General features: G+C 37.8%; 1 protein-coding gene across 5 annotated transcripts; it reads right to left on the minus strand.

Annotated features, from left to right (window-relative positions):
- Positions 1-7,399: 7,399 nt before the first annotated feature.
- cfap100 (cilia and flagella associated protein 100) lies at positions 7,400-15,539 on the minus strand. 5 transcript variants are annotated; one of them, XM_080867309.1, is made up of 14 exons: positions 15,437-15,539; positions 15,016-15,068; positions 14,073-14,210; positions 13,912-13,976; positions 13,029-13,180; positions 12,822-12,905; positions 12,555-12,694; positions 12,297-12,384; positions 12,030-12,072; positions 11,788-11,933; positions 11,357-11,486; positions 11,037-11,239; positions 10,726-10,819; positions 7,400-10,420 (listed from the first exon to the last, which is right to left on the minus strand). In XM_080867309.1, exons 2-14 carry the CDS (start codon positions 15,035-15,037, stop codon positions 10,301-10,303), a joined length of 1,425 nt encoding a protein of 474 aa, XP_080723435.1. In that variant the 5' UTR covers positions 15,038-15,068; positions 15,437-15,539; the 3' UTR covers positions 7,400-10,300. The 5 variants fall into 5 exon arrangements, with proteins under 5 accessions (XP_080723435.1, XP_080723431.1, XP_080723433.1 ...); XM_080867305.1 differs by having other exon boundaries at positions 13,029-13,192; XM_080867307.1 differs by having other exon boundaries at positions 13,029-13,192; positions 15,016-15,115; positions 15,437-15,532.
- Between the last annotated feature and the right edge of the window lie 2,292 nt (positions 15,540-17,831).

Below are 17,831 nucleotides of genomic sequence, written 5' to 3' on the forward strand. Positions count from 1 at the left end.
ATAATAAACAATCTGTTTTATTCACATAAGATAAAAACAATAAAAATCATCCTCTGGGACTCCATGGTTTTGTGCATTCCATTAACAGAGAGTTTTTTACTTAGACCTGACATGCAGCACAACACCTCATATGTTGTTACTGTTGAGATAGTACCTTTTACAGACCATCACTGCCAAATTGCTGACCTAGTTTGACATTCACTTACATCAGCGAAAACTATAACAAGGCTCAGTATACTGGAGATTAAATCTCAGAAACTCCAGATATTTTATTGAATTATTTAGCAATAATAAGTGCAACAAGTGATATCGGCCCCTTTTATTTCGTTCTTTATTTTGACAGCGATGCACATAGGCTGTGAGACTGCTGCTGTTGGAGTAACTTCTTTGTGTGTTCAGTTTAATATCTGCACCACAGCTAAATGGCCTGTTACATTACGCAGAACCATGGTGCTTTTCTTATTAATTATTTTACTTTAGTGCTACTCTATTTACATTTACTCTGAGTTGAGTCAAATGATTAATAGCATCCTGGAAATTCTGTAGCATTGCATCAGTGTACCGTCCTTTCTTTACAATTATTTTCATCCCAAATATTTCCCAATAATGTAAATGAATAACTTCACAGTAGTGAGAAACAAGCAAGTTTCATTAGCACTACAATAAGTTGCCAGGCACAAGTACTCTATGCCAACAGATGATTTAAGATAATCATATATATAGTGACATCCTATGGGGAAACAGTGCAACTGCAGTTAGTCAGTGAGAAATCTGACAAAAAGGTGCAGCCAGCATGTTTTAGTATTAACCTACTAACTCCTCACTGACTGATTGTCAGGGGAGAAAACGTCACAACAAGTTCTGACCAATCTACTATACAGATAAATATAGTACTATATAGACAGATAAATCTGCTGGTCGGCCATGAGTTTTACAGAAAAGGATGCGGGACAAGTCTTCTAATAGAGTACTAGGTTCTACAATTGTCTTGAAAAGACCAAGCTGCATGTCCTCGGGTTGTCTGCATTGACATGTATGCTCTCTGCCAGGTTCAGCTGGGACATGGGGATTAATTTAAGATAAATTTTCTTTAAAAACCCAGTAATGAACCATGCCCGTGGCCAAATATATAAAGCAAGTTTATTTAATCCAGATAAAAATCAAGTCTCCTTCATTATCATATGAAGGTAGTTGTATATAATGATCCTCATGCTTCATTTAACATCAGCTTGGCAGATCTCCACAGGCTGCCATAGGAGCTCCAAGTCTAGGCAAACTGCACAGTCATATCCCACAATAGCTATCTATGAAATACTGTAGACAAGAAAATGACATAAAAATAAACTCAAGACAAAGGTCCATAAATCCCCAGGTTAGTGCTTTACTATTGAAATAAAGCACAACTGTGTTATTCTCCTTTCCCTTAGCTTTTAATCTCCATTTGCCATCATAGTAAGGTTAATTCTGCTAAGAAGAAAATTAGAGAGGTTTTTATTTAGTCAAAATATAAAAAAAAAAATAAAAAATAAAAAAAACCAAACTCAAAAATCACATTTTCTTTTCTTTTTTGTTAACTTTTTGAGCATAGACCAGCACATTTTTCACATCACAAAATCTCTTGATGAGGATCAGTGTATCATTGCTAGCTATGGGCCTTTTAAACATTTATTTCTATGAGGGAATTTACTTTTGCCGGTCTATATTAAAGCATTACATTCAACAAAATGCCAGCAGCTGAAGTTACAGACAAGATTAATGTGAGATCAATGGCAATTAGTTTCTCTTTTTTGTCTGTTTTAAATGTATCTCTTTTTATGTGTTTTTTTGTTCAAGAAAACAAAGGTACACATCCCTGTTCAGTTTCTTTTGGTTAAAGGGTTGAATAGAGAGCTCACCCGTGGCCTCGCTCATTACCAGCAGGCCCTGTTAGTATTTACAGCATCACGGTGGGTTGACCTCACACCTCACAACCATTCAGAGTTAGAAAATAAACACGGCTGCACCGGGCCCCGCAAGGGAGCCATTTCCTCTGAAAAGACACACAGGGTTTTGTGGCTTAACTCAACTTTTTTGTTGGTTTGTTGCAATGACGTGGGATAAGGAAGGAGAATCCAAACACTAATTAGGAAATGAGGAACATCGTCCTTCCCTTCTTGAATGCTCTTTCTGGGATCTTTTTATTTCTGATCGGTCAACCATGCACAATCATCCACCTGCTACTTCTAAATGATGGGTCCTTTTTTTATTATTTTTGTTTGGATTCACCCTAAAAGAATTTAAATGAGTTTTCAAATATTTGCACTGTGTTCCCAACAACATGGAAAACACCACTAAGCCGCTAGGGAGGAGAATTGTGTTTGGCAATGTGTTCTTTCATAAATAAAAGTCATTTCACTAACTGAAAAGAAAGAAAATGTACGTTTTGCTTTAAGACTTACACTAAGAAACTCATCTTTTCTTCCACTGTTACTGAATAAAGAGCATTTTTAAAATGAAAATAAACTGAATGAAAGGAAGCTACATATGGCATCTTAACGTTTACAGCTTTACTGTGCAAAAAGACAACATCAGAAGTCAGTTTCAACATCAAACCAAACACTTCCCCCAAAACTAAATGTGCAGACCTGTGTGAACAGGTGATCACTGCTTTAAAAAACCAAATGTTTAGTCGCTGCATAGCCTGATGCTAAGCTCAAAGCCAAAGAAGAAACATCAACTTCTTTTTGGGTTGAGCTTCTTTAAACATATTGCTCTTTTGCCCTTCATTTGACTGCGAAACCTTCGGAATCACTGGTTCCAAATTGTTTAACATGCCTTACGGAAAGTTTAGCAACATTTAGACTTCTACTCATAAGATAAAAGTACAACTCAGTGATTTGGAGATATTTTTAAATGAGTAAAAAACATATAGTTTTAAAATGTTAAGTATTAAAAACATTGGAGTTAAGCTAGCAACAATAGCCTCTTCATTCAATCCACTAAAGGAGCCGTTTCTTTGAAGGGCAAGCCAAGAGAAACAATTCTGTCAGAAGGTCTATAAAAGGCCGTTTCTGAAAGGACGAGGAGTTCTGGGAAATAATAGAAAAGCAAATGTTGAGAAATGAGAGCTTAGAAGACTTGAATTTTTTATAGAATGTCTAAGGATAGTATTAAATGCAATTCCCTGGGGAGAATGTGAAAACAAAGGCAGGCAGAGGGGGTATCGGCTGAGGTCAAATTGTGTCAACCTGAGTTACGTTCAGATGACTGCACTGAAGCTGACCTGTGTGCCAAGTATTAGACTCCACCGGCCGGTTGAAAAAGCCCGCTTGCATTTCAGCTCCTTGATGTCAGTATATCTCCAGTGGGCCATGTGCCTTCACTTGACAGCCTCCTGGTTTGACGACATTATTTTTCACAGCCGCCCATCGGTGAAAGCATTTGCAGCAATGTGCAATGGCAAATTTGTGATCTGGCAACAAATTAGGGCATTCATAAATCCTGAACAATGACAAGAATTCCAGTATTCACACTGGTCTGTGATGGTGAAGAACAGTGCTATAGGTAGAACACTGAAGGAGATAGCTTTTAGAATAATGTTTCTGTAAAAGTTGTTCATGTTATGTAAAAATTAGCCTTTCATATATATTTTTAAAGTGTTATATGTTTTTTCACCACTGAAATGAGTATTGCAAGTAAAGCTCTAGCTCAGAGTTATTTCCTGGCAGTGCAAACCATCCCAATCAGCAGGGAATGAAAAACAGCAGATAATATGATTAAATGAAATGCTGGAATGCTGGTTACTTTTAACATAAAAAAAATAACCACTGTTGGTTTCATATGCAATAAATCATCATCATTTAAATCCTCATTTATTTTCAGTTATGGTTACATTGTTAACTGCAAACCTCCGGTCTGTTCGCTCAGTTAACAGATTACTGAAGCAGTGAATCTTGCAGCTCATCACAATGTTATTCAACAAGGCGTTGGTGTGTTGCTACAATAGGATGTCTGTCAGAAAGTATATTCAGTTGTAATATAAATAAGGAAACATATGCAGAATGTCGAAACAATTTTCACTCAGGGATTGTAACAATTTAACTGCCCATACCTGATTAATGTAATGTAAGGGTCCACTTTCAGCTGCTTCACTGCCATCTTGGCCTAGGTGAGGGCTGTTTGCTTAAATGCCTGGCAGGAGTTTCAGGGACAATAAAGCACAGCTCTAACTGAGCACAAATTTAGTAGGAGTGCAGCTCCCAATTTGCCAGCTGCATTGCTAAGCTAGCCTGAAAATTAGCCTGGGCAAAGACTAAAAACCGGGGTGGGGGGCTGCAAGGAATGTACATGTATAAGTGACTTCTGTAATTATTTGCATTTATGTGTAAATGTGAGGTGTTTTTTATCTTGACTACATAATTCAAACCAATATGCTGTAGGTTACAGCAAGTACTGTATGCTAACCACTGTCTTAAGGTTACTACTGTTGTGATGTGGCGCTATATAAATGGCACTGAAATGAACTGAGTCTACTTCAACTTCATGACTTCAACAATAGCTAATCAAGTCAGGAGCTAACAAACCTGGGCCTTATAAATTAAACAGTACTGGTGCTGTGTTATTGTAGCTTTCTAAAACAGCAGATAATACTGGACATAAAAAAGGGATTTAGAAATGCCACAGCAATAATGCATGATACATAATCATGGTGAATGACAAAATTTAGCATATATTTTAAGTATGAAAAGGCACACAGTGTGAAACGAAAAGCCCCCACAGGGGACTTCAGCATCTTTCCTTTGTGTGTAGTTTAAACTCACGGCTCATATTCGGGTTTTTGCGTTATGGGTTCAGTAACCCAGTAAATGCAACATTAGAAAATAAATCATGTGTAAAGGGCCTATGTGGGTACTTTCAATGCCCATAATCTTTCTATAAGTTGTGCCAATATGAAAACCAAACAGCTTTTGGACCTATGTACTGAAACCAAAAGCGATACACTGTAGCTGTTTAGTGCACATACATTGTACACCTATATTACCAGTATCAGAAGTTTACATAAAAAAGGTGTGGACAAAGAATTAAGAGACTTACTGTAATGGATTATGTAAAATCATTTTGATGTGATGAAATAAGAAAAAGACTCTTACTTCAAATTATGCATGTTTCCAAAAAACAACAGAACACCAGAGTTTAAAAAGAAACCTAAAAATTGGCTGAAGCATAAGGATACCACTCCACCTAATGAAGCTCAATTCATTTAGTTAGGTATCCACCTTGTGGTAAATAGGTGGTATTGCACCATTTTACAGGTCGCGCGTATTTTGCTCAACTTTATAGCCACAAAAAGCCATAGAGTTGGAACTGTTACCTAACCATTGTGTGATATGATGCAAGACTGTGACCTTGCAACATATTTTGGTCTTTAAATCTAAACATGCATTCAAAAATAAATCAAATTAAATCATCTAAACATGCCAGCATCATACCTCAATATTTTTTTCACTCAGTCTGAAAGAGAAGTGGGCGTTTTACGTGTCTATTTGACACTTCACTTCACTTCAAGCTTCACTGCAAACGCACCCAACTGTAACTAAAGTTTACCTGTCTAAACTTATCATCAATTAAAACTTCTTCGTCACTTTCTCCTCTTTATATCTTTATTACAACCTAAATGCACAGAACTCTGAGGCCTCGCGTGCCTCGTGAGTTCTGCATTGATGGTGGACCTGTTTTTTTCTCCATGCTGCACTTCATGGCCTCCTCTACTTAGCAGATATATTGTTCTTCCTACCACCCCCCCACACACGATGAGATTCCTTGGCGCACACAGTCACACAGGCTTTTAGACACTCATTAGCTCTTACTAATACAATAAGCGTCACCTTCCATTACATGGTGCTCGGCTGGATATCAGGATTGGAAACCCACCAAATCTCCACACAAGCGGTGCTACCCCCTCAAGCATGGCATTGTCTTTCAACCACAATGTCAGATTGTTGTCTCTTTTCTCTTTAACCAGTGTCTTAAGTGTAAACATATACACTTAATGTAGATAAGTGCACATACTGACACCTTTCTCCGACACACACACCATCTCATGGATGCTCTTTGAAGGAGTGGCTAAACTGACACACATTCTTGCATTGTGTGGATCCTCACATCAACTTTGGGGTTTGTTTCAGTGCAGGCAGCTGTTTAAAAATCCACCGTGCCCCCACCCTATTCAAGCCTGTTGTCTCGCTTTCGAACAGCACATGTAGAGGTGTAAGAAAATCTTAATTAAGACTCCTAATTCTCCGTGCTGTCGCCCGACCACGGCTGTGGACTCACGTGAACCCTTCTGCACGCAGCGTGAGGATAGACGTCGTTGGACCAGGTTGGCAGTTTTGTTCTATCATCTGTACTCTTCAAACTTCAACCAGGATTAACAGATACTTATTAAAATCTATTTAATAAAGTTCTCATAATAATATAATTGTGTAGCTTGTTGCAAACTTTCAATATAAAAACACTACTATGTAGCAAAAAAATTTCAAAAGACCTAATAGCAAGTAGTTTTTCATTTTTGAGGTAAGGTGTAATTGAATAAACATGATTATAATAAAAGAAAAGTTTTCATGTTTTTTAATAGTGTCATTTTTCCTGTAAACAACAAACTTGTCTAGAGTCTGGCCTTTTCATCAGGAATCTAATTTGTTAACATAACAGTTAACACGCACATGTTAATGAATTTTCCTCATTATACTGAGAGGCTACAGTATGCCGTATGTCACCGCACAGATATATAATGTGTAGTGACAAGTGCTTGCCACTGTAAAGGTGATTTCAGCTCTGGGTTTTGTATGTCGCTCTTGGGTCTGAGGCTTCTCCCTCTGAGCAGTGGTAAAGGGCATGTGATCCTCGGCGTGCAGCAGATGCCCTGAAGAAGACTTGCAGCAGATGAGTTGAAAATGAGCGTGACATGTGTTAAACAGGCGAAGCCCCGCAACGCTGACGTTTGACAAGATGATGGGCGTAGGCAATTATTATTGTCTCCGCTTAAAAAGCAGTCAATATTCAGGGCTGCAGTCTTTGAAAGCAAAAGTCATAATACAAATCAGCTTGAACAGATTTTCATTACTAATTGAGGTGCCTGAATGGAATATGATCAGGCTTAAACAGGCAAGAACCAGATTTTGAAAGCCTTAAAAGCCCGAGGGTCCATAATGGTGATTTTAAGGAAATTGATATAAAACGACCGCTAAAATGATTTCAGTGACATCCTTACATGTAGGTGTCAGCGACTATGAGTTCTTTCTTTACACACTTGTAGTCATCTGCACGCCCTAACAGACCTCCGACCTCAGTCCTTCCTGCCCGACAAAAGTACCAATGATGGTGCGTTAGCCATGGGGTGGAACATGCCAAGGGGGCGCTCCACTCCACCCCCTTCCCTCTACCCACCCTCCAGAACCATTTGGACCACAGGGAATGGGTTAATCACATTAGAGGCCCAGAAGAGAGATGGGAAGTAGACAGTACCGTGACAGCCGGGGTAGCACTGGCACGACTAATCCCGTTAGGCCGAGGAAAAAGGGGGACGCCATCGCGCCTACGAGGCTGAGAAAGAGAAAAACATTTTCCCAGGAATGAGTTCACCTGTATGGTAACACGGCGAAGTTGGCCTGTTGATGCCTATTAGAAGAAACAATCGCACTTGGCACATACAAATGTTTTTTTTCATGCTGGGCACCACTTTATTGTCAGTGCCTGAAAAAAAATCAGCAGCAGACAGTGGCATCGCATGAGATCCTCTTTCATGCCACAGTGAAGCCCCCCCTTTCAACCCACTGCTATCTGTCTGCCAAACAGTGAGAAGATGGGGAGGGGTGCTGTAAGAAGGATAGAGCCTATTTCATCTGCCATTGTAAGTGCACCCGAGTTCAACCTTAATGTAAACCTTTGCAGGCAGGATATGAATAGGATGCTCTCTATAAAAATATATCCTGCTGGGTAATCCGGCAGATGGCCACAGCAGCGGACACTACAAGGGAGGGTGTAGCCACTGCAGGGGTAAACGGGGAACGTCCGTTCAGCAGCCACTCTTCAGACTGGGAGATGTGGAATCAAGATTCTTAACTCCCCTTGGCAACGCTGGGAAACAGAGCCGTCAGTTTAGATCCATCAAGTTTCTACTTAATCTCACCCACCATTTTTTTTCTCTCCAGTTTCTCCTTTTTTTTTTTGTATCTTCTCCCTTTGTTGTGGGGATTAAGCCAAGTGGTAAAACAGTGATTTAATGATCTTTCCATGGCTATGTGCACCACTTAAACCATGAGACAAACAAGCTGAGGCATTCTAAGAGTCACCCCCTCTGAAGGCGGCTGTTCAGGAACTGTGAGGCTTTTGATACAGCTTTAAGCTCTGGCTGATTATTTTTCCCACTGCGGTGTGATGTGCTGTGCTCTGCTATGGGAAAATTGAAGTTTTTGTGTTTTGTGAAGGCCCATTGTAAACAGGATAAGAAGAAAACAGTTGGATAATTTAATGATAGCTTTATAATGATAAGGTATGGTAAATTGTAATGATTTCTTTAAGCACAAAAGAAGCAGTGCTGTTAAACTTCAGCATCGCCATTGCAAAGCATAAGAAAAATACATAAATATTGCAAATATTTTTTTTACAGTTGGACAAGGCAAAAGGGGGTCCAACCCAGTACTAGCCAGGTGTACCTAATACAGTAGTTGATGAGTGCAGCTCAAAACTGTTTACAAGTATCTTAATCTTTATCTGTCATATTTATTAAGACATTGAGCCCACCACTATGTAAAGACTAAAAACTACATTTTCCAACTCAAGAAATGATGCATTTAAATGTTCCAATATTATGCCACACCAGGAAATTATTTCTTCACCTGTGAGTGCCTTGTCTATTACTTTTCATGTATTACCTCTTCAAATTCATTCTCCAAACTCACATGGTGCAGAGCACTGAATATATCTGTTTGAGAGGTACAAACTACATGGGAAAAAGTACATACTGACCAATGTCTTTTTATCTTATTCAGAATATGAAAGAAACTTCGCTTTCCTTTAAGAAAACTCACACATTAAGGATTACTACAAAAAAAATCATTTAATTGTGGTAAATTATATATCAATACTTCTGATACAGTTTGTGTTTGTGTCTGTGTGTGCTTGTATATGTGTCTGTGTGTGTGTCTGTTACTCATTTACTGAGAAATAACTGCCAAGGCATTGGCAGTGACCAGCAGAGAGTAGGACTAGAAAGCCATAATAGGGCGACAAATATCAGAGGAGAGGCAGTCTGTGTGTAATGGATGATGGAGGTGTGAGTGTTTAGGGCAGTGTGGTTGGCTACATTGGGGGACACCAGTAGGGTCAATGATGATGATAATGGGGAGGGTAAGCACTCTATTGAGGTTAATACTTCTGAGCTGGCTAAGAGATTATGCCATTGTGAAAAATATTTAAGACCTCACCGATTTTACACCGCTAAGAAAGTCAGAAAGAGAGAAGACAGTTTTCAAACTACACATTAATATGAAAAACTGTAGCCATGACCAAGCTGCAAGTGAGCTGACATTCAGACACAAATGGCTGATCATTAAGTAATAATGATTTTAGATGGCAACATTCAGGTTATTGAGGAGTCAGTATGACCCCTGCTGTAATTAGAACATCAGCTGTAACTGCTGCTTTATTACAACCCTAATTCCAAAAATGTTGGGAAGGCTGTGTAAATAAAAATAGAATGCAGGGATTTTGAAATGTCATACACCCATATTTTATTTACAGTAGAATATAGAAAACATCAAACTGTTAAAATGTACAATTTTAAAAAAGAAATGGCTATTTTTTTTAATTTTATGGCAGTGACATATCTCAAAAAAGTTGGGAAGGGGCACGTTTACCACTGAGAAGAATCCCCTCTTCTTCTAAGAACAATCGTCTGCAAACTGAGGAGACCAGTTGTTGGACTTTTAGGGCGGGAGTGTTGCCCCGTTGTCTGATTTAGGATTCCAGCTGCTTTTTATTACCACTTACGTGTCATTATCATCCCAACTTTTCCGAGACGTTTTGCTGCCATCAAATAGAAAATTTCATTAAATACTAAAATACTAAATACTAAAAGTTTTCTATGTTTTACCATAAATAAAATGTTGGTCTGTGAGACTTGCAAATCATTCCATTCTGTTTTTATTTACATTTTACACATCCTCCCCAGTTTTTTAGACCTGAAGTTGTGATTATCACACAATCCCTGTGAAAACATGGACTCAGACAGGTGTAACAAGTAGAGCATTTGTACTTATTTTTAATCTGAGTCCTCGGCGAAGAGGTGGGAACGGAAGTCCTCCATCAAGGTGATGACCTCATCAACAACTTCAATCTTCTTCTTGACCGGGAAACATCTGGGCATGAGCTTTCGTCCATACTATAAGATTTTAAAGGTGGAGCCTTAACCATCAGTAGGATATAACTTGCTATGAGATTTTTTTTCTAAGCTAACTAAAATTGATTTGTTGGTAGAGCATTGAGAGGCTAAGTGTCTTTATTTCTCAAAGCTAGAGGTAACATTTCTCAATTGTAAGAAGAGCATTCTGTGTGTTTGTGTTGAGCTGCATTTTTACAGATGTTCCCCCTAACATCACACAACAACCACTTATATATGTGGCACACTGACTTAATGCAAGTACAGAATGTATTTAATGTTGTATGAATCTATGTTAAATGACTCACTGTTTTCTTGGCTTCATCCAGCGATCTCTGAATGCACTCCTTCATCCTTTCTCTGTGTTGCTCCATCTCCAGTTTAAGTTTTTCCTCTCGCTGTCTGGAGTGTGTAACAACATGTAATAAGAGAGGTAGTTATACAGTATACTGGATTTTTGTCAATGCACCAAAGACAGGAATTAAAATATAAACAGAAACAAAACCCATTTTTATCTTTCTGGATTGTTAAATAAAAACTGGAGATTAAGGAGGTGGATAAAATTTACTATTCACAAGTTAGCCCTGTTTACTAAACATCTGCGTTCAGTGAGACAAACCTGCTCCTCTTCTCGCTGTCCTTGATGTTCCTCAGTGTTTTCAGCATGTCCTCTGGGATGCTCTCAACTTGCTGGAACAGCAGAGATATATGGTGCTCAAAACCAGTCAGCATCTCCAAAGTGGTGAGTTGGGTCGGCCGTTCATCGACGCATGAGGAATACACCTTTGCCACCTTAATCGCCAAATCATTCAACATAATATCCTGTATGTAAGACAGTTGTAGAAGATGAGAGAAAAAAAGGTTCCCCAAGGCTGCTTTGATTTCAAATAGGATGATATATTAAAAAAGTCGAGCATAAAGTACACTCTGCATCATTACCTGGTACTCTGTCTTTATTGATTCATGGAGATGAACACTCTTTTTAAGCATGGCCACTCTCTTCTTTTTGATGTCAACTCTCTCCTTCATATCTTCTACATGCATGTTTAGCTGCTCTTCTTCCTCTTTCCTTGACACAAAGAAGAGTTTATCTATCTATCTATCTATCTATCTATCTATCTATCTATCTATCTATCTATCTATCTATCTATCTATCTATCTATCTATCTATCTATCTATCTATCCTTGGTGCTTTCCTTTTGCTTGGTTAGCAGACATAGCAGCAGTCACATAAATTGTAAGTTCAAAAAGCAACCAACCGCTGTCACGAGAGATCTGCAAGATACTGTGAGGACTTCTTCACAAAAGCCAAAATTCATGCTGTGTACACCTGGCTTTGAAAGAACTGTTAGAAAAACCGCGATTCTCACATTTTCTTTATGGTGACCTCGAAAGTGTGCTCCATTTTCTTATCCATCCTGGTGATGTTGTGAATCAGAGACAGGTTCTGGTCAGTCAGCTCTGACAGCAGGACGATTACCTCCAGGGGATCGAAGTTATATAGTTCCAGCTTGTCCTGCAGGGAAAGGTAAGTGAGCACTGTAAATAAAGCCTCCTGATGAAAATGGCTGTTGCTTTAATGATCTTTGGTTTTAGACTCACTAACTCTGACCTCATAGATTGTGTTGTTTCCATTCAGCTGGGAATTCTTCACCCTGAAATGAAATAGATTTTAAGATCATAGTTTTAAAAAGTTTTATTCTGCTGGAACTCCTACCACCTTCTTTGCTGTTGTTGCATTGCTCCCTGTTGCTCTGATAACATCACAGATTAAATTATCCAACAAAACTAAAACTAATCAAACTAACTAATCAAATTAAATGACCTGAGAATTGATAGAAAAGAACCAACTGGTGATAGTGTGTGTGTGCTTTCTTACACGGCATCACTGTGGTTTGAGAACAGTGTAGACTCACTGGTGGGAGGCAGCACTCTATCTGGAGTGGAATCCAGATCTTTCTCCAAGCCTGTGTTAAAGTTCATACTTACAGATCAGATGTATGTGAGCTTCTATGCCAGCAGTTATAATGCATTCAATAGTAACTCAGACACGGTTTATTTTTTAATAAAAGGCTGGTCTCCTATTTAAGAAACCCACACCAGTCTGACCCGTATCCATTTAATGTTGTTTTCCTACCATCTGGTCTGTCTGGCAAGCCTTTGGTTGTTAAAGTCGCTGCTTTCTGGGCTTCCTGCCACTCGGGAGGAGAAAGCTTGAACAGAACTCTCCTGTACCTCTTATATTCATTCAGAACCTTCTCAATCTTGGCAACTTCACTATAAAGAAGAAAGCTTTAGCATGCTACTTATTCCAAATTTGTCACTTTCTTTTACAGATCTATGCATTAAACCGATGCGTACCGCATTTAAGTGACATGCATGATATTCCTATTGTTAGCCATACCTTTTTAATATTGCTGTTTCATCGGTGACCTTCTCAATCTTATCATTCATTTCCTGTATGGAGCTACTTGAGTTTTTCAACCTGCTAAAAAAGCAGTTTTACAGTTATTACAACAGAAAATTATATTTAAATCAACCCATCCCCTATTCAAAACAATATTTATATCAAAATATCCCATTTTGATATGGGGAATTTTCTGATGCTTACAGATTTTGGGCATCCATAACTTTCTTCTCGACAGAGGTGAGGAATTCTTTCAAAAAGCAATCTTCAAATGCCTTGAAATCTTCAAGTCTTTGTACTACATACTTCTGTGCAGTCATGGCCTTTGCGGTCGTCTTAATCTTTGAACTGATCACCTTATCATCAAACTGGATTATTTAACAACATAAGATTAACATACTGTAAATTTGTCATAATTAAAAGACAGAAAAGCTTTGATGACTGTTTTCTAACAGAAAACGCATTTATTAAAGAAATAATGAAATATGCTAGACTTTATGTGCATACAATTGAAAAAATAGTTCCAGATTTTAGGAAATATAAATCAAGGAAGAGATAACGCTTAAGAGCCAATACGTCCTTCTTTTTTAACAAACAAAATTTGATTTTATTTCCCCCGCTTCCAGTCTCTCCAGGCTGTAGCGAAATCCTAAGTAAGGCTAATCCCAAACATCTTTTCATTCAAATTAAAAGTTTGTCAGATTAAAATCTCTATAGCTTCATTTAAGAGCAGGATATTTGTACTTTTGCTCACATGAATTTTGAAATAATCTCGACCTCAGGATTAGTCCTTACAATTGAGGGATTCTTCTTGGGTCTAGAAAAACAAGCTAAACATTTTAATAGAAGTAGAACAATGTGCAAAAGTTTTGAGCCACCCCTCAAACAGAAATTAGTTTCAATGATTTTTGAAATATGCAACCATAGTTGTACAATTATAAGAACTAATGTAAGAGAAAATAATAGTGTCTGTATCTCTATCTAATTTTGATGGGCTTATGATGGACCTCTAAAGTTTTCTTTTCTTTTGTTTAATGCAACTGCTGATTTTGCAAAAACTATGCCTTAGACCCTTTAATTACATTACCTTTAGCTGCGCATTCTTCTCTGACATGAGGATCCAGTTCTCACTGCTGTCTCTCTTAGAAATGTCTAAGCAAAGAGAATAAGTCATGTCAACACTAGAGAGCAATCCTTCAAACCAAATGTAACCTTTAAAACACTGCATTCTGCTCTTTCTTCACCCACCTTGATTAACCTCAGACGTTGTCATGCCTGTGAGGTCTTGAGTAGGGAGAGATGTGTTTTTCCTCTTCTCCCTTTCCTCCTGCTCTTTCAACAGCAGACCTATCACCTCATTTGTGGACATGCTTTGTCTGTCCTGCACTGAAGACAGTCAAAACAAACCCTAAAAATAGTTTTCAATACAGTGCTTTGAAACAGTTTTTGTGTATGTGTGTGTGTATTTTTCACACTTGCATGTTTCACATCGTTAAAGAAATGCTGCTGATCAAAAGGGACTCAAAGGCTCGTCTCAAATTTACCAAAAAGCATTCCCCAAGAATTTTGTGAAAATATTCTGTTGACTGATGAGACAAATTAAAAGGTTTTGGAAGGTCTAATTCTTGTTACACCTGGGATAAAAACAAAAACATCATACCAACAGCCAAACATGGTGCTGGTTAAGTGTGATGGTCTGGGGAAGAAGCATGGACCATGGATTCATACACAGTGATTTCAAAGACTCGTTGACAGTTATTCCTAACATGTGACTGCAGTTCTTGCTGCCAAAGCTGGTACAATCAGTTATTAGGTTTGGGCGGCAATTATTTTTTAACACAGATTTAGATAGTATTTTTTTCAAAATAAATTAATTCATCATGTAAAAACTGAATTTTATATTTATGTGGATTATCTTTGCCCAGTATTCAAATTTATTTGATGTTCTGAAACATTAAAGTGTGACACATATGACACAGGAAAAGAAATTAAAGAGTGGGCAAATATTTTTTCACAACATTGGAGTTAAGTGCTATATTTACATTTTACAATTTCACAATACTTTTTTTAACCAATAAGGTCCAGATTTCTAAATAAGTACATATTTCATCCGATGAAATGACACTACAAATATCACCAAAACTTTGTGAAAAACTAGCAATTAATTTTTACATATGATTTGGGTGCTTACCTGGCTGTAGTGGTGAAGACATCTCTTAGCTTGATGCTAGATTCGCTGTTGTTCTTACAAACAGACGTTTAAAGTCAGGTTTAGCCGCAGTTTCTTCAGACTACAAACAGCAACCATATAACAACACACTAATTCATAACAAAAGAAAAACACTGACTGCCCTACTGAAACGTGATGTTGTCATTCTTATCATTTTGTAATTCCACCAAAATCTTAAACTGGAACTAGCGTTAGCTTAGCTTACTTAACCCTCTGTGTAAGTAGAACTGCTAGCTTATTGACACCGTAGTAGAAGTTAGCCTTTATGCTAACTTGTTGATAACACTTTTTATGCATGCTTTAATTTAAAACATGGTGAATTCAGAAATAAAATAAATTACCAAATACATAAAAACTCAATGACTGCACCCTCTGAACATACTCTTTCTCTTTATCCCATGGATAGGAACACTGGAGCTTCAAACTTTGATGTTTAAGATTAAAAGTAACAGACGACTGTCCTGGTTACTGTTGCCTTGTTTTTCTTCTTCTTTGCGACTATTGTTTAAGACTGAGGAAGTGGACAGTGTTTAGAGGAACTGTGTAAAAAAACTGCAAGAAATGTTTTACATTTTCTGATGTTTAGATGCAAATGTTAGTTCCATGTGCAAAAGATGATTAAAAAATAAATAAACGCTCATAACAGTTTCTCATATTTTATGTATTCTTCAGATTATTTACAGTAACGTGCAAAAGTCTTGAGCCACAGCAACTGAAACATGGGGTAACATAAATGGTTTTCAAACTGAGTTTGTATGAGTCTAACAAGCTTGGACGACAATATTTGGTATGACCACTTGTGTTTTTGAATATTGCCTGAAAGATAGAAAGATAAAAATGTTAAGTTGTCTGGTTCATCCCTTGAGCTGGGTGTCATGTTATGCTTGAATGATTCATAGATCACTGGTAAGTGGCATAACAAATAAAGAGAGAAAGAAATAAACAAACCAAAATCCCCTTTAATTAGTCAGATACAAAGACTGTAAAAAAAAATGCAACTGGTGTCAAAAAAAAGAGAAGAAGAAAACTTTGAAAGACCTTCAGAAAACCTGGGGAACTATTGCTAAAGAGCTTCTTTTTTTAATTAAAAAAAGTCTGACTCCTTGGAATCAAAACCAAAAAAGAAAGAGATGGGTGGCTCAAAATCATATATTACTGTGCATTTGAGTGGCTATGACTAATAAATACAGCAAAAAAAAAAAGTATACCATTATATTAATGTAATCAGAATGTTTACAGCATGAGACAATGAGGCAATACATGAGAATCGTTATTTTGTAGTGCAGACCCAGAAAGAATTAGACCAACACCAAGGAGAGCTGCAACCCCCAAACTTCTATTAGCCCCAAAACTCAAATAAAAAAAGCATTCAGGGCAAGTGTTGGGATATGTCACAGTGAACGAGCCTGGATACTCATATTGAGGAACCAGCTGTCAGCACCTTTTATTTTAAAAGGAAATATTTATCATGTAAAGAGTGGCAATGCTACCCTCAGACTACTCTTCCGTAAAAGACTCTACAGGAGGCTGGAAAAAAGTAATGCTTCAGTGCCCTCTAGAGACAAAAAGAACATGAAACTCTATGTGTCTTGGTGACGTTTTCTGCAAATCATGAAACACTTTAACAAAAAATATACATGAAAAATTACAGATTCAATAACGAGCTACCCCGTGCACATGTATTAGACAGCAAGCGCTTCAGGTCAGATGACAGAGCTCTGGTCTGATAGTTACCAGGGAATGATGAGTGACAAAGGGTTTGCTTTTAGGTCATGATTCCAGAGGACTGCAGCAAGCAAGCAATTCATTGCCCCAGAGAGGCAGTTATTCCACAGCAACTGGAAAAGACATCGCTAGATGACAAAGAACCACCTTTAAAGTGTATTTATGCGCATCTCAATTCTTCCTCTATATTTTAAAAAATTTGCTCAATCTGGACAAAAAAAGAAAGCAAAAATAAGGAGTTAACTTTAAACTATCACTTGTACAAACTGCATTGAGACAGCTGGATTAGACAATGTCTCAGAATAGGGTATGCTCCTGTAATAACTGAATCATAATTTCACAGTGTGCTACTTAAAAAGGTTTAAGCCCTGATATGTGGGTTACAGTACTCCCTCCCACAGGCCAGATTATGCCATCTGTGAGAAAAAAAACAGTATATCTGTGTGTGTGTGTGTGTGTGTGTGTGTGTGTGTGTGTGTGTGTGTGTGTGTGTGTGTGTGTGTGTGTGTGTGTAGCTTTCAAATAAAATTCTGAGTGTCTCATTTCACTCTTAATCCAGGTCATTCCTACTGTGATGTTAATAGCCTAAAGGGGACCGACACACTCCTGTTTACGCCAAGTAGTTGATCTGAAGTGAAGTGATAACACACACACAACAGACACCCATACACACAAAAACATAAGGAGCAAAAGTTAAAGAATGCACAAAATTAACCCTTAGAATTGAGAATACTATGCAGATTTTAACCACTGTATATATTAATTTTTTCTGCTAATTAATCACTTTGTTAAAACGGTCAATAAAATTTTTACTGCTTATCAAAAAGTGATAAGCAGCGTCTGTGTCACACTAAAGTTAAACTTTTCATTCGGTCTTGATTTGATGTCAAAAACTTGAGGTTGGCACACGAATATCCGATTCATAGAAGGTTGACTTGTGGCCCTTAAAAATAGGACTAATACATCCTGAAATAAAATACTGGATGCCATGGCGACTGTGATTGGATGACAGGAGTAATCTGCTGACTAAATCCCCTCATGGCTCAAGCTGT

Source organism: Rhamphochromis sp. 'chilingali', assembly GCF_963969265.1.
Source record: "Rhamphochromis sp. 'chilingali' genome assembly, chromosome: 19".
In the NCBI taxonomy this organism is placed as follows: Eukaryota; Metazoa; Chordata; class Actinopteri; order Cichliformes; family Cichlidae; genus Rhamphochromis; species Rhamphochromis sp. 'chilingali'.